This window comes from Staurois parvus, unplaced genomic scaffold (assembly GCF_062004578.1).
Source record: "Staurois parvus isolate SC_StPar_1 unplaced genomic scaffold, SC_StPar_1.0 ptg000264l, whole genome shotgun sequence".
Lineage (NCBI taxonomy): Eukaryota > Metazoa > Chordata > Amphibia > Anura > Ranidae > Staurois > Staurois parvus.
The window spans coordinates 9,826,769-9,850,275 of NW_028318060.1; the positions used below are offsets into that span (position 1 = coordinate 9,826,769).

The following is a 23,507-nucleotide window of genomic DNA, read 5'->3' on the forward strand; positions in this document are numbered from 1 at the left end:
TAAATTACCATGCCATTTAGAAATCAGCCAGTTTCTTGTAAATTACAAGAGTAGTTTGAAAGACAGAGTTTCTTTCACACTTAGCACTACAGGCATCAGAGCAAACTATCATATAATTTGTTACCCTGGCCATGAACTAGGGCCTACTGTCCTGTGTTCTTCATACAGTAGAGTCATACATTCAAGATAATCATACACTAAAGATTGAAACAAGTAACTAAAAATGTACTTTACGTGGCTGAGTGTAAACCCACAGGGACTTCTCAAAACCCACAACAGTCTCTACTATATCTTCATGTATGGTAATGCGTCAGTAATTAAGGACAAATTTCCCACTCTCACACTTTTGCTCGTAAGTGTGTCCAACTTATCAAGGAGTCAAACACTTACCACATCCAATTTATACATTCATGTGCTTAGGTGGATATACATCAGCCATTAGGGCAATATACTTTGATCTTCTTTAGGCTAAAGCCTTGTAAAGCAGCAACCCTATGGTAGCACACATTCAAAAGGTTAGTCTGATGTTAATGCAGATGTGGACAGATAAGACATAAAACAAATAACTACACACAGAGGTTCTTAAATGGTGTATAGACTTAAGGTTCCACACCTGCCCCAATCATAGAAGTCTCCAAACATAATAGTGATAATACTCAGGTGCTCTGTCAAGGAATTCAAGTTGCTAGGGAGGTCTGGAAGTCCAAGCCTCAGACTATCCAACTGAACAGCATCATTTTGTTTAGGGTAGGGTGTCAGGAATGGACTCACCACAGGTGGTGCTGGGGTTCACCTGCCTTGTGGGCTGCAGTACCAGTGCTGGCCAGCGGGTCCTCTCAGCAGCCAGAATCTCACTCCTGCAATCAAACCATCACCTGAGGCTGATTGCAGGAGGTGTACTTAAGCAATGGCCAGGCCTGCAGTCAGTGCCTTGGTGTATTGTGCCCATGAGCCCCTGTGCCTGATCCTGTTGTCTGCCTTCCTGATCCCTCTGCCTGACTCCTGACTTTGATAGAACTCTGCCTGCACCGACCCCGGCTATTCCTGACCACTCTCCAGCCTGCTTCTTTGGTACCTTGTGTGCCTGATTGTTCCTGTCCCGGCCCCTCTGACTACGCTCTGCCTGCTCCTTTGTGTCTTGTCTGCCCAATGGTTCCTGACCCGGCCTGCCTGACCACTCCACCTCACCAGCCCTGACTGCTCTTGTCTGTGTACATTCCGTTATCAGTTGGAGGTTTGGTTTTGTGTATAGCCTTTAATAAATTATATTGTTACACCATAATTGAGCCTGCGTTTCCCTGTGTCAGTTCACACATCTCTGGTCATACCTGGAGCCCTGACATAGTGTGACAAAAAATCAGCAGCAACCAATGTCTGTGGGTAGTTTCAAATGAATTAAGATTTATTGACACACGCTTTACATACATGCGGGGGTCTGCTTTTATATGTCTGAGACCAAAAAATGTTATGATCGTACAGCCTTTTTATAATCTTTATAAGGCATGATTAACATCATTGGCAAGTTAAAAGTTGCACAAGGCAAATCTGTTCTCCTTGAGATAAACTCTAAGGGCGTGGGGTTCCTTGAGTTGGCTCCCTGTAAATGCTTGCAGGTTGTCAAGCAATGCTGAGTTGTAATGACTATGCAGAATTCTATATATGCAGAAATTAATTTTTGACATAATAGGTCAGACTTAAAATGACTGCAATTCATACAGAATGGTAGACAGGTGATTGAAATGACCACTTCAAGCCCTCTCTACACGTTACCTCATATGGAGTGTTGAATATGCACTTTGACTTTTTTCATAAGCTGCTTTAATGAGCTGGAGAAATGTCAACCATGAAAGTCACCATCTGTATAGTGTATGACAACAAGGACAATATACGACTTAGAGCTGCTCATGACCAGTGGCAATCGGACATTTGTGTTACATGTTTTAATTGGCAACAGGGACTGAAGATAACTACACATATTAAAATCTAAATATATCATCTTCTTTAGATTTACCAACAATTATGGTGTGTGAGGGCTTATCTGATTGGAAAGATGGTTTAGACAGGCCTTTGCACTACATATATTGTAATGGAGATTGTACAGAGACTGTATAATAAGATTGTAACCAGCTGTTTGGCAAGTATTAAACAGCTGGAATTTAATGTAGCACTCATGCAATTTTCATTTGATTTTTAACAATAAAAACAAGCAAATTAGTGCCAGTTTAAGTCAACAACTCACTGAATAAAAGTTAATAAAATATTTCATTAGTAATCAAAATATGTGCTGAATCCCAAAATAGAATCCAGGGACCACACTGCATTGTGGGATGTGGGTGGTGCTTAAACACAAAGAGTCAGCATTGGAAGACCACAGACACCCTAAATTTGGGAGCATTAAGCTGCATCTTGGAGCTTTTTTGTCTAAATAAGAGATACATATCAGTACAAGGAATATGTTGCTGCCAGGAATTGCATGATACTGCTACCCAAAGACATCTTTTAGGTTCAGACTCTCAAATTCCTGTTGACAACTGGTATCTGAATTTTTGCTATGAGCAAAACAGACACTTCTTTTTTCAGTATTATGTTAGTGATGATTAATGATTATAATGTACAAATAGCTGAACTTATTTGTGTTTTTTTTTTTGCAATATTTGTATTACAGTTTAATAAATCATGTTTGCCCATATGAAGTTCTTTCAGTAGTAAGAAGAGCATACATTTTCCATTTAACAAAAGTATATGGGAGACAATAAAGACAACTTTTTAGCCTCCATATACAGCCAAAGTATTTCTTCCACAGCAATATTAGTTATGAAATTATATCAATATAAACTTCAACAAACAACATATGTAAGGTACGGGGAGAGGAAAGGGAGTAAAAAGGAGTCAGTAAGAAATGAAAGTAAGTGCTTCTAATGGTCATGGATGTGAGCTGTAACAAATCCATAGGTCCCAGACAGCTTCAAATTTAGTCTGTTAGCTTTTCAAAATGCTAGACAACCTATCACTTACCATGATCCAGTTAAAGTTATATGAAAGGCTCCTATTTTTTTCCCTCAAATAAAAAAGAGGTTTATTCCTACCTGGTCTGTGCACTGGTATTGCACAGTACAGCCCCGTACCTCCTCTTCTAGAGTCTCCTGCCAGCACTGTCTACTCCTCCTCTCCTGGATGTCATGCTATGGGGGCACACATGCAGGCTCACCGCTGATCCAGGCTTTGCGCATTCATAGACACACACAGTAGGAAAAGAGACCATTGCTGCCGCAGCCAAGCACAGCACTGCATTGAGAGAAGACTCAGGTAAGTATTTGGTGGTGGAGGTGGTGGGGCGAAGGAACAGCAGGTGGAAGGTTTTTTACCTTAATGTAGGTGAGGCAGTAGGGTAAAAACCTTTTGACTTTAGAACTGCTTTATGTTTGTTCTTGACTAAGTCCAAGGGTATCACTGACATTTGCCAGAACCTAGCTACAGCTATTCAACCAGAAACATGTACAAAATAAGTATTTATTTTTATTTCAAAGGTTACTTTATCCTGGAGTGAAAGCATTACAAAGCCATCAAAAAATGTGTCTTTATCCATTAATGTGAAAGAAAGCCATGCTTTGGTGGGGCTTCAAATAACTAATAAACGTGCCAATCTTTTTGAAGATGGAAGTAACTTTTCTCCAAATGCAGTGAGTATAATTCAATGCACCCCTTGAGAAAATGTGTATATTTTTATACTATAGTGTCACAAACTTGTTTGCAGTTGTTTCTGTTTTATTTGAACTGTTTGAAATTCTATGGCCCTTTTTACACATGATAGTCTGATTGGGTCTGCCTGTCAGTTTTTTTAGGCGAGCCCGATTCTATAAACATAGCCCCCTATGGACCGGTGGGTGTCAGTGGACATGTGTTAGCCGACACCTACTGGCATCCGACCCAATCCTGTATGCTAAAAACAGACGGATGGGGATCCATTCCCCATCCATCCCGCAGATCAGATCGGATGACAGTCGGGTGGAAACGGACAGGCAGTTCGTTTCCATCTGAGCACTCCATAGAAAACAGTGGGCTGTATCTGTGTCTGCTTTGCAGCAGTGGAGTGGACACAGACCTGTCATCTGCTTGCTCAGGGAGGATCAGCGGAGAGATCCCCTGCTGAGAAGGTGTATCCACTGATGGGTCCGCCCCATCTGAAAGGGGCATCATAGATTAACTGGATGTTGCACACATATATAAAATGTTTTTTTTTTCCCTAGGTGGAAACATCTTATATGAGCTACACCCAGGTAGGTCAAGAAACATTAAAATATAATGTCAACCTTCACTATGTAAAAACAATATTTATATGAAACCTGTGAAAGAAACATAAAGGATATGATTGATGTGCTTTCTTTCTGAAAATGTAAGATGACTTGCTGTTATACTGGCTGCAATACTTTGCATCCCAAACATATACAGGGACTCAAATGATTGTTGACTTTTTTCCAAGTCCCTGATCTCTATGCCTGTTTAAGGTCAGTCATGCAGAAAGTATTACAGCTAACAGATAAGCAAAACATTCAGTCAGCTAGCATTCCTTGGCCAGCAATGGCAGTCCTAAATTGTGTATTTGTACCTTTATCTCAAGACAATGCTAAGGTATTTTAGGAACAGTATTTGTCCTACTAGGTATGTCAAAAGAATCAGACACTAACCTGTGCTTTGAGATTTTTTAAAATCCATTTTCCAGGGTGATGCAATAAAAGTCTTTTTAAACCCACAGAAAGAAGAACCTGTCCTAATGTCCACATTTTTAGTTATTGCCATAGAAATGGTGATGTAATGATGTAACCACATCCAAAATCCTGTAATATTTGTGCCTTTATCACAGCATTTGAACACAGGAGTCATAAAAAATTGCAGTACATAAATCAAAGAGATGGGCTTTCTCAGCCCTCTATGTCTTAAGCCCCTTGATGAGAACAAGCACACAGGTAATACATTACCTGAGTAAAACTATTATACATATGGTTATGTTTGCCAAAATATAGCTGATTAAATCACCACATTATTAGATCGTAATCAGCTTTGTACCACTTCCCCTGGATTAAATACTTTCTTTGAAGCTTTGCTCTGCTTTTGTACAACTTTCAAAGGTAAGTGCACTCAAAACTGATATTTCATTTCATTTCACTGATATTCAGAGAGGCAAATCATTTAATGGTTTCTTATAATCCTCAGGAACTCCATTAGTGAGACCTTTGTGCATGTGCTCTTGGTCCTGCACACCAAATGTGCCCATTACAATTGTCACCTAATATTCCTATTGGATTCTTCTTTTTATTTCATGTTACGTGAGCCATAACACTGAACACTGGAGCCCCCAGGAGATGTGGGTGAAATATTTGTGGTTGGATGTAGCATATAGTATTATTTCTTGCCTTTTTGTTAAAATACATTTCAAGCGTTAATGAATCATTTTTCTGGGACCTCCAAAAGAGGTAAATCCCAATTAGAGTAATGATTCATATGACATTGTGTGAACCCTAAAAACAGGTGTGGAACTCGCTTCAAAGGGTAGAGCTTTGTTAAACGCACACAGCAACTCGCTTGCTTTTTAAGGCCTTTTTAGCCCACTTTTATTTAAATGAAAGTTCAAAACCTCAGAAGTTTCCCACACAGGGGTATCTATCATCCAAATAAACAAAATTCAGCCTCCTGGCTCTCTCAGATATAAACACTCTTTCTCTAGCCTTTCTCTTCAGGCTTACATCTGTCACCTGCAGACTCCTTCAAAAATGGCTCTCTCACACAGCTACTCCCAAGCAGCTCCTTGCCGCTTTTGGCTTCCACCTCTCCTTGGTGGAGCCCTCCTGACTCCTGTCTTCCAGGTGGAGCCCTCCTGACTCCTATCTGCCGGGGTGGAGCCCAGAACCCTGGTCCTGATTCTATGAAAAGCCCTGCACACACCTGTGCAATCAGTCTCCTGGTCCCAGGATTGGAGATTTCATCCCTACCAGATCTCTTTGAAATCTCCAGATCCCAAAACAGACCTTACAAACAAAGGAGGAAAGTGAAAATCCACTTTCCTCCGTATCAAACACTTACCCTGGAGCCCCTCAACCTGCCTTGTTGAGAATCCTGGGTGACAGATTGCCACACTGTCACACAGGGTATTTTCTGTTCATCTTTGGGCAATGTTAATATGTTAAGTCCAAAGAACAATTTCAATTTGCAGTGGTTCCTCCTGTTGGCTTTTACATCAAGTTAAAATGTAAAACATTTTGTTCCCATGACTGGAAATTTGAAGAGAATATGGGTTACTTAAATGCACTTCACCTATGTTCACACTTTAGTAAATCAGGTCTATAGTGAGCACTTTTGTATGTCCAAAAGGTAAGCAGAATCGCATTTTGAAATCAAAGAACGGTATGTGCTGGTAGGTCGATTTGCAATGTTTACTATCAGGGAAATATGGTTGATTTTGTACATTATTGTATAGGTTTCCTTTAACCACTTGCCTACTGGGCACTTATACCCCCTTCCTGCCCAGGCCAATTTTCAGCTTTCAGTGCTGTCACACTTTGAATGACAATTATGCGGTCATGCAACACTGTACCCATATGAAATTTGTATACATTTTTTTAAAACAAATAGTGCTTTCTTTTGGTGGTATTTAATAGCCTCTGGGTGTTTTAATGTTTGTGCTATAAACAAAAAAAGAGCAAAAAAAAAAAGTTTTTCTTTGTTTCTATTTTAAAATTTTGCAAACAGGTAATTTTTCTCCTTCAATGATGTGCGTTGATGAGGCTGCACTGATAGGCAGCACTGATGGGCATTGATAGGCGGCACTGATGGGCACTGACGAGGTGGTACGGATAGGCAGCACTGATAGGCGGCACTGATAGGCGGCACTGATGATGCTGCACTGATATGCAACAATGATGGGCACTGATGTCAAAACATAAGCGAACCAGTTGAAATTAGGAGCTGACTGGCTGCCATGCATGGCTGCACAAGATTGTGCACCCTCCAGTTCTAGTTAATCAACCCCAAAGTGTATCTCTAGCCAGAACAATTTTATTATTGGATAGGGTAGGGAAGGGTTAAACCTCCTGTCAGGTTCTGCTTTTTGCTTTTGGTGTACCATTTGAGTAATTTATTTTCATTCCTTATCCAGAGATGCAACAAAAAGTTAGAGGAAACCTCCGTAAGCGAGGGAAATTCCCCTCTTAGAAAGATGTTCCCGGAACAAGTATCCCAATTTGAAGATGTCCCCTCACTTCTTGTTCTGGGGACTAAAATGTTGGATTTCCCCTCACTTTCTTTCTTGGTGACAAAGGCTGCCAGTACCGATAGAGGGGTGAATCTTCTTAATGGGAAGACGGACCACTATAAAATTATACAGAGAATTGTACCCTTTCTCGGAACGAAGAAAGGGTTTTGCTTAGAGATACACTTTAAGGAAAATTATTAGGGTTTTAACTTTTCAATAGCTTAGACTAGTTAAATATGGAAATAGACAATTTGTGATTGGTTGGGGAAGATTTAAGCACTTTACAGTCTGCTTTACTGCATTTTACTGAACATAGTTATAAAGATTTCTTAGTATACATTTAATATTATTAATTGCTTTTTCTGGTGTATGTCATGTACCAAAAATGGATCTATGAATTGTATGAAACATGCATCTCTGATCTTAAAAAAAAAACTAACAATTTAACTTTTCTACCCTTAGCCTTGGGGATACAGTACTTGGACTGATGTCGGGATAAGCACATACTATTTTTCACATGAAGGTATGTTTGCTTGATTTTAATATATAAAACAGATTTGCACCATCCAAGTAATACCACAGTTAAAGGAAAGAAGTCAAAAATATTAAAATATAAGCAAAAACTTTTTAGTTTCTGCTTAGTTTTGGAGGGAGGCTGACTTACGCTTGGGGTTTATATATGGAAGTTTCCCCTCACTTCCTGCCCTGGAGACTGGCATCATTTGGGACAGGAAATCAGGGAAAACCACCACAGATAGCAATAAAAACATTTTTCTTTGATAAAACTGGGAAAAGTTGTTAAAATATTGCCCATAAAAACCCGGCAGTGGTTTTGTATTGTAACTAGACCATGGCTTTTAACCTTCCTTAGCATGGAGAATACCATGGTTCCCGTGGTAGCCATACTCAAACCTTCAGACATCCCCTTTAATTTGAATTCAGGCCCTAAGATCCAACCCTGTATCACTTCCTGCTGGCTCTGGTCCCTATTATTCCTCTGGGCACAAGCCCATGACCAAGAGTAGTACCTCATCAGAACAAAGTACACACTCCACACCAGGTTTCTTAACAAGATGTGTGTCCATACTGAAGAACATTAAAAGAACAGTCAGCCTTATAGGCAATATCATATATAAAAGGGTTGCAACAGTTTCTGTAATAAAGAAAGGAAGAGAGAGAGAAACCCACACGGTAGAAAAAAGTCCCAGCGTTTTCCCAAAGGAGGATTGGAATCAGTCTTACCCCACCAAGCGGGGATAGTCCTTGCACTTCTCCCCTTGATGCTCACATAGAAAATTTCACCTTTTGTAATATGTTACATATTACATCCATATTTAGAGTGTAACATGTTAGGATCGGACAGGCCCCCGCACCCCCCTTATTCCCGTTGTGACAGCTAGTGGGGTATCTTCTCTGTAAAGCTGTCACAATTTGAAATGCCATGCCTCTCTGCCCCGCCTGGCTGAATCACTCGTTCACAGTGTTTTGTGAATGGGAAAACTACAAGTTCCGACAGCCTTTGCAGCTGTTGGCTTGTAGTTTTTAAAGAGCTACCACGGTGCTCCACAGCATCATGGTAGTTCATTGAGCCTTCCTGTCACTAAGTATCTGCTTGCCCATATGGGTTGTATGAGCAAGCAGATATACTGACAGGTCAGGGGGAGACCTGTATAGCACCAGTGATCTGCTGATTGCTGTTGCAATGCTTTAGAGACACCACAAACGAAAAGTAATAAATGCACATTTTTTTCACCTGAAAAAAAATGTGCATTTATTATTTTTTGTTAAAAGGTGAACTTATCCTTTAAAGGACTTTATCACAATTACTCAAAATAACCAACCTGATTCAATCAGTGTGTCCCCCGTGACCAAAAAATATTGAATATTAAATGTCACAAAGACAATATAAATGTAATATAAATGTAATAAAACCACCCACTTGTTGCTTGCTGAACACAAATCAAGTGAATTTCACCTCACTCACAATAAATAATCATAAAAAAGTGCAGAGCAACTCCCTCATAACCCTTATTCAAAACATAACTTATACCACTATTGATAGTGAATATTGACAAACATTCATGATAAGAATAGTGCCATCAACATAAAAGTTCATAAAATACACCAATTGGTGTAAATATGTTACACTGTGAATATCTTCTTCTTTTCATACTTCGGTGCACCACCACCACACCAGGCGAAAAACCTGCTCACCTCCTAATTAAATCACTAGCGGTCTTCAGGATGTACACAGCCTTTTTCCATACAGACTCAGATCTTCCTCTTAACTTCCTCGCCCTCCTCTTGGTCTGACATCCAGCATGGATGATCTGCTATATGCTCTGGCTATGATCCGGGCTGCTCTGTGCAAAACCACTGCACACAGCAGATCATCCCTGCTGGATGTCAGACCAAAAGGAGGGCGAGGAAGTTAAGAGGAAGATTTGAGTCTGTATGGAAAAAGGCTGTGTACATCCTGAAGAACGTTATTGATTTAATTAGAAGGTGAGCAGGTTTTTCACCTGGTGTGGTGGTGCACCGAAATGTGAATAGAATAAGATATTCAGTGTCACATATTTACACCAATTGGTGTATTTTATGAACTTTTATGTTGATGGGACTACTCTTATCATGAATGTTTGTCAATATTCACTATCAATAGTGGTATACATTACGTATTGAATAAGGTTTCTGAGGGAGTTGCTTTGCACTTTTTTATGACGATTATTTACTGCTCAACCTACTTACAGCTATAGTATTGGCATCTTCTGGTGGTTTGAGGAATTTCAACAGGATATCTACTGTACTACATCACTTTTTTAAAGAGTTCACATTTACCAAAAAACTGACTACGTAGGTAAGGGATGCCAATAGATAGAAAACAAAATGCGCAGCTTTGACCAAAGTTAAAGCAAACTCTTGCAATATGTGTAGGATGTGTACTGTACGTACCCCCAAAGCCCAGCAGGAAATCTCCCAGAGATGGTATCCTCACATCCTGCCAGGACATTGCTTAAACATTCCTACTTGATTCAAACACCCTAACATGACCTTTTTTTCTCCTGCTGCAGTAGCCTTGAGTTCAGTGATGCTGAGATAGAGGAGATAGTGGACCGCATGTGTGGTGGTGTCAGAGCTCTCTCCTGTGATGGTGGGGGTGAGCGGTAACAGCTGTCAGTGTCTTAGCAATCTACTAGCAAAAAGGCAGGATGGGATAATGCCACCTCTGGGGTTTTTTGGTCAGTGTACTGGAGGTACAAAAAAAGCCCATAGCAATGGTGTTATCTAACTTTAGTCACATCTGCTCAGTTTTTTTTTATCTACAGGCTCCCATTACCTGCATAGGCAGTTATTGGCAAAGGTGAAATAATCATTTAATGCTTCAGTAAAGATGCAAAGCCTCTTTTAAAACAAGTGGGGCACAGTCAATTTATAGAATAAGCTGGATGCAAACTATTTAGGTCAGCAATACTGAGATGGAGGTGATAGTAGATGACATGCACTATATTGTCAAAAGTATTGGGACGCTTGCTTTACACACATATGAACTTTAATGGCATCCCAGTCCATAGGGTTCAATATTGAGTTGGCCCACCCTTTGCAGCTATAACAGCTTCAACTCTTCTGGGAAGGCTATGAGTGTGTCTATGGGAATGTTTGACCATTCTTTCAGAAGCGCATTTGTGAGGTCAGGCACTGATGTCGGACGAGAAGTCCCGGCTCGCAGTCTGAGTTCTAATTCATCCCAAACATGTTCTACTGGGTTGAGGTCAAGACTTTGTGCAGGCCAGTCAAATTTTTCCACCCCAAACTCGCTCATCCATGTCTTTATGGACCTTACTTTGTGCACTGGTGCGCAGTCATGTTGGAACAGGAAGGTGCCATCCCCAAACTGTTCCCACAAAGTTGGGATAATTAAATTGTATAAAAAAATCTTGGTATGCTGGCGCCTTAATAGTTCCCTTCACTGGAACTAAGGGGCCAAGCTCAACCCCTGAAAAACAACCCCACACCATAACCCCCCTCCACCAAATTTTACACTTGGCACAATGCAGTCAGGCAAGTACCATGCTCCTGGCAACCGCCAAACCCAGACACATCCATTGGATTGCCAGAAAGAGAAGTGTGATTTGTCACTCCAGGGAACATTTCTCCACTGCTCTAGAGTCTAGTGGCGGCATACTTTACACCACTGCATCCAATGCTTTGCATTGCACTTGGTGATGTAAGGCGTGGATGCAGCTGCTTGGCCATGGGAACCCATTCCATGAAGATCTCTACATACTGTTGTTGTGCTAATCTGAAGGCCACATGAAGTCTAGAGGTCTTTAGCTATTGACTCTGTAGACAGTTGGCAACTTCTGCACACTGTGCGCTTCAGGATGCAATGACCCTGCTCTGTCATTTTATGAGGCCTAGCACTTCGTGGCTGAGTTGCTGTTGTTCCCACTTGCTTCCACTTTGTTATAATACCACTAACAGTTGACAGTGCAATACTTAGTAGCAAGGAAATTTCATGGATGGACTTATTGCACAGGTGGCAACCTATCACGCTACCATGCTTGAATTCACTGAGCTCCTGAGAGCGTCCCATTATTTCACAAATGTTTGTAGAAGCAGTCTACATGCCTAGGTGCTTGATTGTATACACCTGTGGCCATGGAGGTGATTGGAACCCCTGAATCCAATGATTTGGAGGGGGTCCCAATAAATTTGGCAATATAGTGTATGTGCAGGGGTTTGAGAGATCGCTTCTGTGATGATGGGATTGAGCAGTAATGGCTGAGCATGTCTTAGCAACATCCTAGTTGGAAGGCTGGATGGGACAATGACATCTCTGGGAGTTTTGCATTCAATACATAAATGGCCTACACCTATAGGAGGGGCATTATCCTACTTTTGTCACACAAAAGCTGCACACATATTGCACCCAGCTTGTTCTATAAATAGATTGTACCTTCTTGTTCTATAAACAGATTGCACCCAGCTTTTTCTATAAATAGATTGCTCCTGCTTGTTCTATAAATAGTGTGCACCTGCTTGTTTTATAAAGGTAACATAAATTAACCCTTTCAACCTTTTTTACTATATCCAAAACAAACTAAAAATGTTTTCAGCAGTATTCCTTAGTACGTCAAATAATTTAAGTAATAAAACTGCTTTGCTGTAGCAAAGGCTTCTACCATTATTTATTAGTCAACTTTTTCTATGCAGTCAACAATTCCTCCTGAATTTAGATGCACAAAGCAAGCAGGGCTTTGACATCCCTTGGAGCTCTGTCCCATGTATTGGGATATTAGAAATTTGGAATAGGTTGATCCAATCCAAGGTATACTTTTTAGACACTGGCTTTTATAAATGAGTGCATATTTCTTTTACAAAGAGTTTTATATTTATTATATTACTTTTTTAAGAGTATTATAGATTGAGCAAAGATAAACAAACATTTGGAGCATAGTTTCATTGACCAACAAATGTAAATTGTACTGTATAATTGAGAACTAATGCAAGGCGTGTATTGGAAGAAACGTGAGCTTTAACTTATTACAAAAATGCCCTGAAGGAGAAGACGGTGAGAGGGGTAGGAAAGAAGCGATTAACATTCTTCGAGGTTCAATGATAGTGTAGACTCTAAGAGGGAATTTAGCTACATCAACATATAAGAAACATGAGAGGCATGAGAAGAAACCGCTCCAATTATTGATATATATTCCAGACCTTAGGCTCACGAAGAAATCCAGGTTGCATAGGTAGTATTGCAGATGTAGCACAGAGAACAGTAAGCACAATCAATAGAATATGGATAAGAACAGATTAGACAGGAGATTAGAAAAAAGACACTCGGTGAAAAGACACGGACAAAGAGGAGATACAAAAAAAAGGGGAGGGCTCCGAGGAAATCACAGCATGATCCATCCTCAGATCGACAGAAGGGACTGGTCGAATCTCGATGGTTGGGCTATATACAGCCAGGGACGCCATATCTGCAGAAATTTTGTATGGGTATCCAACAATATGGCCGTCAGTTTTTCATTAACCATTATGAAGTTCATCCGGTTTTTGACAGCCTCAAAGCTGAGAAGAGGAGTTTTCCAAGCCCTCGCAATTGTAAATTTAGTAGCCATAAATAAATGTGATGCCAGCTGCCGTTCAGAACGGAGAAGGCCCTCCAGTGGTTTAAATAGAAGCACTTCGTACGGGTTACGCTTAATGTCTGTGTGAAGCAGAGTGCGGAGGAGGACATACACCCTAATCCATAATCTGCTTACTTTAGGGCAGAGTGCATATTTCAATAAACTGGAAAAATGCGGATTCAGGGTTATAATTCCGTCAACTTGCAGACCTCTGGCAGCCTGCAAAAATATTACTGTTTGTCTTTAGAGACTAGACTAGGAAACTATTAACCTACCACAGCACTTATATGTGTACATAATACTGATGAACTTTATTATAGTTCATTACAGAAAATTTTTTCACATAAACAGTCTGTTCATGTGTAATTTGATATTAGAAAACACAATTTGGCTTCTTGTATGCAGTTTCCCTTTCCATAGTACTTTTTGTGAAAACAATCACTATTACAAGCATTTCTGCAAGGTTCTCTTCCATTTAGGCATATAGGATGACCACAGAGAAATAGGTATAGATGTGTCTGATATTTTTTCACCACCATGCAAAGCACGGAATATTTAAAAACAAAATATAATTGGATGCAGTTTTGAAGTGCTATTACACAGTCAGACATACTAAGAATTACAACATGGGCTACATTCAATTTATCAGGCTTGGGATTAGGAAGAACAATGCAAAAAGTACAAGAACAAGAATCACAGTTGTTCTTTTATTGATGTGATGCAAATCCAGTTGATTGATTTTATAATAGGATGTCCATAAAATAATTAGATCATTTTTACAGCTACTGTTGTCCTCTTATATACACTGCTTGTAGCACTTCACTATAGACTTTGGTTTTTCTGGATTCTGGTTACCCATAGAGAGAGGAGACAGAAACCTGATAGGCCTATAGCATATTTTAATTATAAATGTAATCTTGTTCAGATTTTCAGCCAACAGATTTATTCATGCAACCAACATCACCATCAAATCCAAATCTTGGAGCACTGTTTGATGAAACCTGGATATGGCTAGAAGCAAACATCAGGTATAAACCTATTTTCTTTATAAAATGTGTTTTGAGACAAGGGGTTGCTCTACTATTTGGAACCATAGTACATATGCCCACAGGTCTTTGTCCATATTAAAAGCTCATTAATTTTAATACAAAGACATAGCAGTACAAAACAGTGGACCAGTTTGGACTGTCTAGCCTTTTATCATACCAGGAGAAAACTGTATGCTAAAATGTAACCACTAAAAAGTGTTTATCCCTTCATGAATCCAACAATGATAGTATATGTATATATATATATATATATATATATATATCTATGTACATACTGTAAAAAAACAAAAACAATATATCTATAGTTTATAGATCGTTCCTTATAGGTTGTTTTTCAGTCCTTTCTCTTCTGCTTAAGAGATAAGTGACAGCTCTGTTAGGTCACTTATAGGTGGAATTTCTCCATCAGGTCCACCTCGTATTTCATCTTCCCATTGGCAGGTGCAGACAATCCCTTGGTTGTGATTGATGAAGGGATAAATGTTTGGTGGTTGCGATTTAGTGTGTAGTATGCTCTCAGCTTGATAATATATACTGCCAGTTGCATTGTAGCTTTATTAGCACACAATAACCTGACTGATTACTAAGTGATTTAGCATGCTCTTCACTCCTGCTCAATACCTTGATCTCCTTCCTCCAAAATTCTATCTTAAACTGGCTATAGATGGGTAGAATTTGGCATGAAAGTTCTTAAGAAAAGAATGTTCTAAGAAAGTTTGCTCATTTTTGTAATCATTAAAGGGTCAAACTGATGTTCGTTTTCGACTGCAGTGGTGGAAAAATTCAAAGGAGCAGGATGGAAAATTTTTCTTGCATGAACAAACATTTAACAGCATTTGTGGTTTAATTTGGTAAAGTCTATTCATTCCAAAATCAATTGTTAAAAGCAAACAAAATCTTTCAAAAGACAAAAACATGTTCAGAGAATGTTCTGAGCATTTTTTTTATGAATATTCTTAAGACTTCTCCTAAGAATTTTTGTTTGAAATTCTATCCATCTATGGCCAGCTTTACTCCAAAACCTGGTAGCTTCTCCAAACTTCAGTCAGTTTTCATTGGTTTAAACCCCTATTCAATCAGTGCAACACACCCTAAAATAATATGATAGTGCTCTAAATAGTTGCTGCTAAAACACTGGTAGTGACTTCACAACACTTGTACCAAAATGAATAACAATAAAGTGTAGCGCAACAGACTAATATCCTATATAACAATAATGAAAAGTCTCTTATAACACCAATTTGCAATGTGTATAAGATAAATCTTCTCTCTTCTTCAGTGCCAACCGTGGCAACACCATTAGGTGAAAAACCTGCTCACCTCACTTCAATAGGTCATTGTGAACTCAACATGTAGACAGACTTATGTACACCCTCTGTGGTCTTCCTCCAGCTCCTCTCCCGGCACCGCCACAGTATACACTCCTCCAGCTGACGCTCTCATATAATATGTATTATGGAAAACAGAAAAGTGGAACCATAGTGCTCTCTATTTATAAAACAATTTATTAGCGTCCAGATTAAAAACACTTATAAAATGTAAGAAACAAGCCAGCATATAGTGTATAATTTCATTACATGGTTCACCACTAGAGATGAGCGAATTTCTCAAAAATTCGATTCGGCTGATTCGGCGAATTCCAGTGTGAAATTCGATTCGATGCGAATTTCTTCGCTACGAAGATGACTTATAAAAAGGGTTTCTAGGCTTCAGAGAGCCTTTAAATTAGTGCAGAACACTGTACCTTTAATTTAAATGCCCTTGGAGATGAGGAAAGAGAAGGAGAAGGAGAAGGATGAGAAGAAGGAGAAGGATGAGAAGAAGGAGAAGGAGAAGGATGAGAAGAAGGAGAAGGAGAAGGATGAGAAGAAGGAGAAGGAGAAGGATGAGAAGAAGGAGAAGGAGAAGGATGAGAAGAAGGAGAAGGAGAAGGATGAGGAGAAGGAGAAGGAGAAGGATGAGGAGAAGGAGAAGGATGAGAAGAAGGAGAAGGATGAGAAGAAGGAGAAGGATGAGAAGAAGGAGAAGGAGAAGGATGAGAAGATGGAGAAGGAGAAGGATGAGAAGAAGGAGAAGGAGAAGGATGAGAAGAAGGAGAAGGAGAAGGATGAGAAGAAGGAGAAGGATGAGGAGAAGGAGAAGGATGAGAAGAAGGAGAAGGATGAGAAGAAGAAGGATGAGAAGAAGGAGAAGGATGAGAAGAAGAAGGAGAAGGATGAGAAGAAGGAGAAGGATGAGAAGAAGGAGAAGGATGAGAAGAAGGAGAAGGAGAAGGAGAAGCAGAAGGAGAAGGATGAGAAGAAGGAAAAGGAGAAGGATGAGAAGATGGAGAAGGAGAAGGATGAGAAGGAGAAGGAGAAGGATGAGAAGAAGGAGAAGGATGAGAAGATGGAGAAGGAGAAGGATGAGAAGAAGGAGAAGGATGAGAAGAAGGAGAAGGAGAAGGATGAGAAGAAGGAGAAGGAGAAGGATGAGAAGAAGGAGAAGGAGAAGGATGAGAAGAAGGAGAAGGATGAGAAGAAGGAGAAGGATGAGAAGAAGGAGAAGGAGAAGGATGAGAAGAAGGAGAAGGAGAAGGATGAGAAGAAGGAGAAGGATGAGAAGAAGGAGAAGGATGAGAAGAAGGATGAGAAGAAGGATGAGAAGAAGGATGAGAAGAAGGAGAAGGATGAGAAGAAGGACAGTTCTGTGACAGTTTCTGTCTATTTCTGACAGTTCTGGGACATTCACTCCATACAGCTGTTTCAACCGCTGTATGGAGGGAATGTCATGGAACTGTCAGAAATAGACTATTAATGACAGTTCTGGGACTGTCCTTCCATGCAGCGGTTGAAACATTGTATGTATTTGTTTCCATAAATGGATCCATTTATGGAAACAAATACATACAATGTTTCAACCGCTGTATGGAAGGACAGTCCCAGAACTGTCATTAATAGTCTATTTCTGACAGTTCTATGACATTCCCTCCATACAGCGGTTGAAACAGCTGTATGGAGTGAATGTCCCAGAACTGTCAGAAATAGACTATTTATGACAGTTCTGGGACTGTCCTTCCATACAGCGGTTGAAACATTGTATGTATTTGTTTCCATAAATGGATCCATTTATGGAAACAAATACATACAATGTTTCAACCGCTGTATGGAAGGAGAGTCCCAGAACTGTCATTAATAGTCTATTTCTGACAGTTCCATGACATTCCCTCCATACAGCGGTTGAAACAGCTGTATGGAGTGATTGTCCCAGAACTGTCAGAAATAGTCTATTTCTGACAGTTCTGGGACATTCACTCCATACAGCTGTTTCAACCGCTGTATGGAGGGAATGTCATGGAACTGTCAGAGTCCCAGAACTGTCATTAATAGTCTATTTCTGACAGTTCCATGACATTCCCTCCATACAGCGGTTGAAACAGCTGTATGGAGTGAATGTCCCAGAACTGTCAGAAATAGACTATTTATGACAGTTCTGGGACTGTCCTTCCATACAGCAGTTGAAACATTGTATCTATTTTTTTCCATAAATGACATTCTGCAAATACACTTAGAGGAGCGCTGCAGATACACTTTTTGCCGGCTTGGAATTAATCTTATTTTCATCCTACTTCTTCTTCTTCATCCTCATCCTCATAAGAAGAAAAAGAAGAAGTAGGATGAAAATAAGAATAATTCCAAGCCGGCAAAAAGTGTATCTGCAGCGCTCCTCTAAGTGTATCTGCAGAATGTCATTTATGGAAAAAAATAGATACAATGTTTCAATCGCTGTATGGAGTGAATGTCCCAGAACTGTCATAAATAGTCTATTTCTGACAGTTCTGGGACATTCACTCCATACAGCTGTTTCAACCGCTGTATGGAGGGAATGTCATAGAACTGTCAGAAATAGACTATTAATGACAGTTCTGGGACTGTCCTTCCATACAGCGGTTGAAACATTGTATCTATTTGTTTCCATAAATGGATCCATTTATGGAAACAAATAGATACAATGTTTCAACCGCTGTATGGAAGGACAGTCCCAGAACTGTCATTAATAGTCTATTTCTGACAGTTCTATGACATTCACTCCATACAGCGGTTGAAACAGCTGTATGGAGTGAATGTCCCAGAACTGTCAGAAATAGACTATTTCTGACAGTTCTGGGACTGTCCTTCCATACAGCGGTTGAAACATTGTATGTATTTGTTTCCATAAATGGATCCATTTATGGAAACAAATACATACAATGTTTCAACCGCTGTATGGAAGGAGAGTCCCAGAACTGTCATTAATAGTCTATTTCTGACAGTTCCATGACATTCCCTCCATACAGCGGTTGAAACAGCTGTATGGAGTGATTGTCCCAGAACTGTCAGAAATAGTCTATTTCTGACAGTTCTGGGACATTCACTCCATACAGCTGTTTCAACCGCTGTATGGAGGGAATGTCATGGAACTGTCAGAAATAGACTATTAATGACAGTTCTGGGACTGTCCTTCCATACAGCGGTTGAAACATTGTATGTATTTGTTTCCATAAATGGATCCATTTATGGAAACAAATACATACAATGTTTCAACCGCTGTATGGAAGGACAGTCCCAGAACTGTCATTAATAGTCTATTTCTGACAGTTCTATGACATTCCCTCCATACAGCGGTTGAAACAGCTGTATGGAGTGAATGTCCCAGAACTGTCAGAAATAGACTATTTATGACAGTTCTGGGACTGTCCTTCCATACAGCGGTTGAAACATTGTATCTATTTTTTTCCATAAATGACATTCTGCAAATACACTTAGAGGAGCGCTGCAGATACACTTTTTGCCGGCTTGGAATTAATCTTATTTTCATCCTACTTCTTCTTCTTCATCCTCATCCTCATAAGAAGAAAAAGAAGAAGTAGGATGAAAATAAGAATAATTCCAAGCCGGCAAAAAGTGTATCTGCAGCGCTCCTCTAAGTGTATCTGCAGAATGTCATTTATGGAAAAAAATAGATACAATGTTTCAACCGCTGTATGGAGTGAATGTCCCAGAACTGTCAGAAATAGTCTATTTCTGACAGTTCTGGGACATTCACTCCATACAGCTGTTTCAACCGCTGTATGGAGGGAATGTCATAGAACTGTCAGAAATAGACTATTAATGACAGTTCTGGGACTGTCCTTCCATACAGCGGTTGAAACATTGTATCTATTTGTTTCCATAAATGGATCCATTTATGGAAACAAATAGATACAATGTTTCAACCGCTGTATGGAAGGACAGTCCCAGAACTGTCATTAATAGTCTATTTCTGACAGTTCTATGACATTCCCTCCATACAGCGGTTGAAACAGCTGTATGGAGTGAATGTCCCAGAACTGTCAGAAATAGACTATTTCTGACAGTTCTGGGACATTCCCTCCATACAGCGGTTTCCGGCAAAAAGTGTATGTGCAGAGTTCCTCTATTCTGCAGATACACTTAGAGGAGCTCTGCAGATACACTTAGAGGAGCTCTGCACATACACTTTTTGCCGGCTTGGAATTATTCTTATTTTCATCCTACTTCTTCTTCTTCTTCTTCTTCATCCTCATCCTCATCCTCTTCTTCTTCTTCTGAGGATGAGGATGAGGATGAAGAAGAAGAAGAAGAAGAAGAAGTAGGATGAAAATAAGATTAATTCCAAGCCGGCAAAAAGTGTATGTGCAGAGCTCCTCTAAGTGTATCTGCAGAATAGAGGAACACTGCACATACACTTTTTGCCGGCTTGCAATTATTCTTATTTTCATCCTACTTCTTCTTCTTCTTCTTCTTCTTCATCCTCTTCTTCTTCTTCTGAGGATGAGGATAAAGAAGAAGAAGAAGAAGAAGAAGTACGATGAAAATAAGATTAATTCCAAACAGGCAAAAAGTGTATGTGCAGAGCTCCTCTAAGTGTATCTGCAGAATAGAGGAACTCTGCACATACACTTTTTGCCGGCTTGGAATTATTCTTATTTTCATCCTACTGCTTCTTCTTCTTCTTCATCCTCATCCTCAGAAGAAGAGGATGAGGATGAGGATGAAGAAGAAGAAGAAGAAGTAGGATGAAAAGAAGAATAATTCCAAGCCGGCAAAAAGTGTATGTGCAGAGTTCCTCTATTTCTGACAGTTCTCTCACAGCTTCTTCACATGTACAGCGGTTGAAACATCTGTATCCTAAATGGAAACTAATAGATACAAATTGTATCTATTAGTTTCCATTTAGGATACAGATGTTTCAACCGCTGTACATGTGAAGAAGCTGTGAGAGAACTGTCAGAAATAGAGGAACTCTGCACATACACTTTTTGCCGGCTTGGAATTATTCTTCTTTTCATCCTACTTCTTCTTCTTCTTCTTCATCCTCATCCTCATCCTCTTCTTCTGAGGATGAAGATGAAGAAGAAGAAGAAGTAGGATGAAAAGAAGAATAATTCCAAGCCGGCAAAAAGTGTATGTGCAGAGTTCCTCTATTTCTGACAGTTCTCTCACAGCTTCTTCACATGAACAGTGGTTGAAACATCTGTATCCTAAATGTAAACTAATAGATACAATGTTTCAACCGCTAAACATGTGTTCCTTCTGTCAGAGAACTGTCAGAAATAGCGGAGCTCACTGCAGAGACACTTTTGCCGGCTGATCGGGAAATGTGCGATTCGCGCACCCGAAGTAGGCAAAATTTCGGTTTCGCCGCGAATCGAATATTTCCTGAAATTCGACTCGAATTCCGGTTCGCCTGGTTCGATTCGCTCATCTCTATTCACCACCCTACTCTCCCAGATGGTCTATGGTAGGTAGACCTACTGCGAAAGCCCAAATCTGCAACATAACGCACATAGGTGGAAGGAGCTGAGCCCTGACCATCTGGGAGAGCAGGGGGGTGAGCAATGTAATGAAATTATACACTATATGCTGGCTTGTTTCTTACATTTTTTAAGTATTTTTAATGTGGGTGCTAATAAATTGTTTTATAAATAAAGAGCACTATGGTTCCACTTTTCTGTTTTCCATAATGCATATTATATGAGAGTGTCAGCTGAAGGAGTGTATACTGTGGCGGTGCTGGGTGTGGAGCTGGAGGAAGACCACTGAGGGTGTACATAAGTCTGTCCACATGTTGAGTGCATAATGACCTACTGATGAGGTCATAATGTGAGGTGAGCAGGTTTTTCACCTAATGGTGGTGGCACGGTTGGCACTGAGGAAGAGAGAAGGTTTATCTTATACACATTGCACAGTGGTGTTATAAGAAACTTTTTCCTTGCTTGATCAGCGCCGTCAGTAATAGCTGACATTGCGCATTCTGACAGCCTAGAAGTTTCCCCGCTGTCAGAATACAATACCTCAATGGGGAGGATTGCCCCATCCACACCAAGTGTGCGCATGAGGGAATCAAGTTATTTTTATTCAACTCATTGGATGAAAAAAAAAAAATCAAGACTTGTGTATGGGTTGCTATAGTCATTCTCTAAAACTCTTTCCCCCCCCCCACACAGTCATCTTCCAAACTTTACTAATTTGTGGTTTTCCCCAGTCATTTTCTAATTTCCAGTCACTCAAGATCATTTGAGCTTCTAAAGGAAGTTTGCATGCCCCTACATTACCTGGAAGGATCAGAGCTTTGACCATTCAGAATGGCCTAACATTTGGCAATGGACAAAGGAGATGAATGGGGATGATGACTGAGGATGATCATTGAGCATAATGATTACTGCTGCTCACTGAGAATAGCTAGTAAAAATGATGAGTGAAACTGACTGGGGTAGCACTACCCCTGCAGGGGCTGCTAGTAATAGCTGACTCTTTCCAACAGTATTGAGGCTGCATGTCCCCACAAGCACTAGTACACACATGCGGGCTCCACTAGGCTAGGTGATGTCTTTTTGATATTTATTACTTGAAGAACTTTAAACATCAAGGGGTTAGGGCATGAGATGCTCCAAAACAATTGCACAGTAACTGGAGGACACCCTTATCTTGGCTCACATACAAGGATTCTTCTGGGGCACAAGGGAATGATCAGTGCTGTGAGACCTTAAGAGAGCCATCTCAGTGCATAGCTATCTCTGGCACTTACATCCCTAACAGCACACAGTCACCAGGGATCACAATTCAGGATCAGTACTCACAGGTCTTCAGGACAGCTGCACATCTTTCAGCTTCCTCCGGACACAGTCCAGTGAGGGAGACAATCCTTCTCCAGACCAGATTCCTTATGGTGAATTCCCACAACCAGCCCCTCAAAAAGGATCACTTCCCACTCTCAACTCTGGCACAGCGCCTGAAAGATCATCTACACAGTCCACAGGCAACCTCAGTGGGCAGCAGCCCCAGAGTATTTGAAACCCTCTCTGCCAAGGAAAGAACAATCTCTCCAGGGATCCAGACTATTTATCATCTTCCCAGTCACCTTCTGGACACTCCCCTCCAGGAATTCGCTAGGGCATGATAAATATTCAGGTTAATCATTTGACTCTCCCAGTCCCATATTCTGGAAACCTCTTCCAGAAGCAGAGGGAAGCAGTCAAACTCTCAGCCTGTGAAACTCTGAACAGACCAGAGAAAACAATCACTGCTCCCTTGACTACGTGAGTCAAAATCTAAATTTCCTAGCATCCTACACTAGTAGGGTGCTACACTAGTTATTGACAGCTGTGGATTAACATTAAAGATGTTGACAGAGATGGAAGGAATGAGTCTATAGGAGCTGGGAATGAGAGGATGTGAGCTGAAATGAGTAAGGATTATACTTGAGGTTGACAGTTGGGGAGCAGGAAAATAAAAAGTTTAAAGAACAAGTAAGGAGGAAGAGGGAAAATAAAGATAAAACAAATTCTAAGGTGGTTAATTACAAGAGTTTAAAGTATGACTGGCTGACAAGTGACTGAAAAGCAGGATGACTGGTAATTGAAAAGCAGAGGAGGAAGAGGAATATGTGAAGAGGACAACTAACAAGTGACCACAATTAGCAGCTGAAAAGTGATTAAAGATGAAATGGGCAAAGTCTAGAAAATGACTAAATGAATTTTGAAGGAATGGACTAGAAGTTTGCAGGAATAGTGAGAAATATAAGAAGGCATATCCTAGT

At 40.2% G+C, this 23,507-nt stretch overlaps 1 protein-coding gene across 1 annotated transcript in view; it reads left to right on the top strand.

The window, feature by feature from the left end:
* Positions 1 to 23,507, top strand: part of LOC149459305 (CD109 antigen-like) — a 106,412-nt gene that overhangs the window by 43,785 nt on the left and 39,120 nt on the right. The window contains exons 15-18 of the mRNA XM_089681385.1: positions 3,528 to 3,680; positions 4,248 to 4,277; positions 7,709 to 7,769; positions 14,306 to 14,408. Coding sequence (XP_089537511.1) covers positions 3,528 to 3,680; positions 4,248 to 4,277; positions 7,709 to 7,769; positions 14,306 to 14,408 — 347 coding nt within the window. The remainder of the gene's footprint in view (positions 1 to 3,527; positions 3,681 to 4,247; positions 4,278 to 7,708; positions 7,770 to 14,305; positions 14,409 to 23,507) is intronic.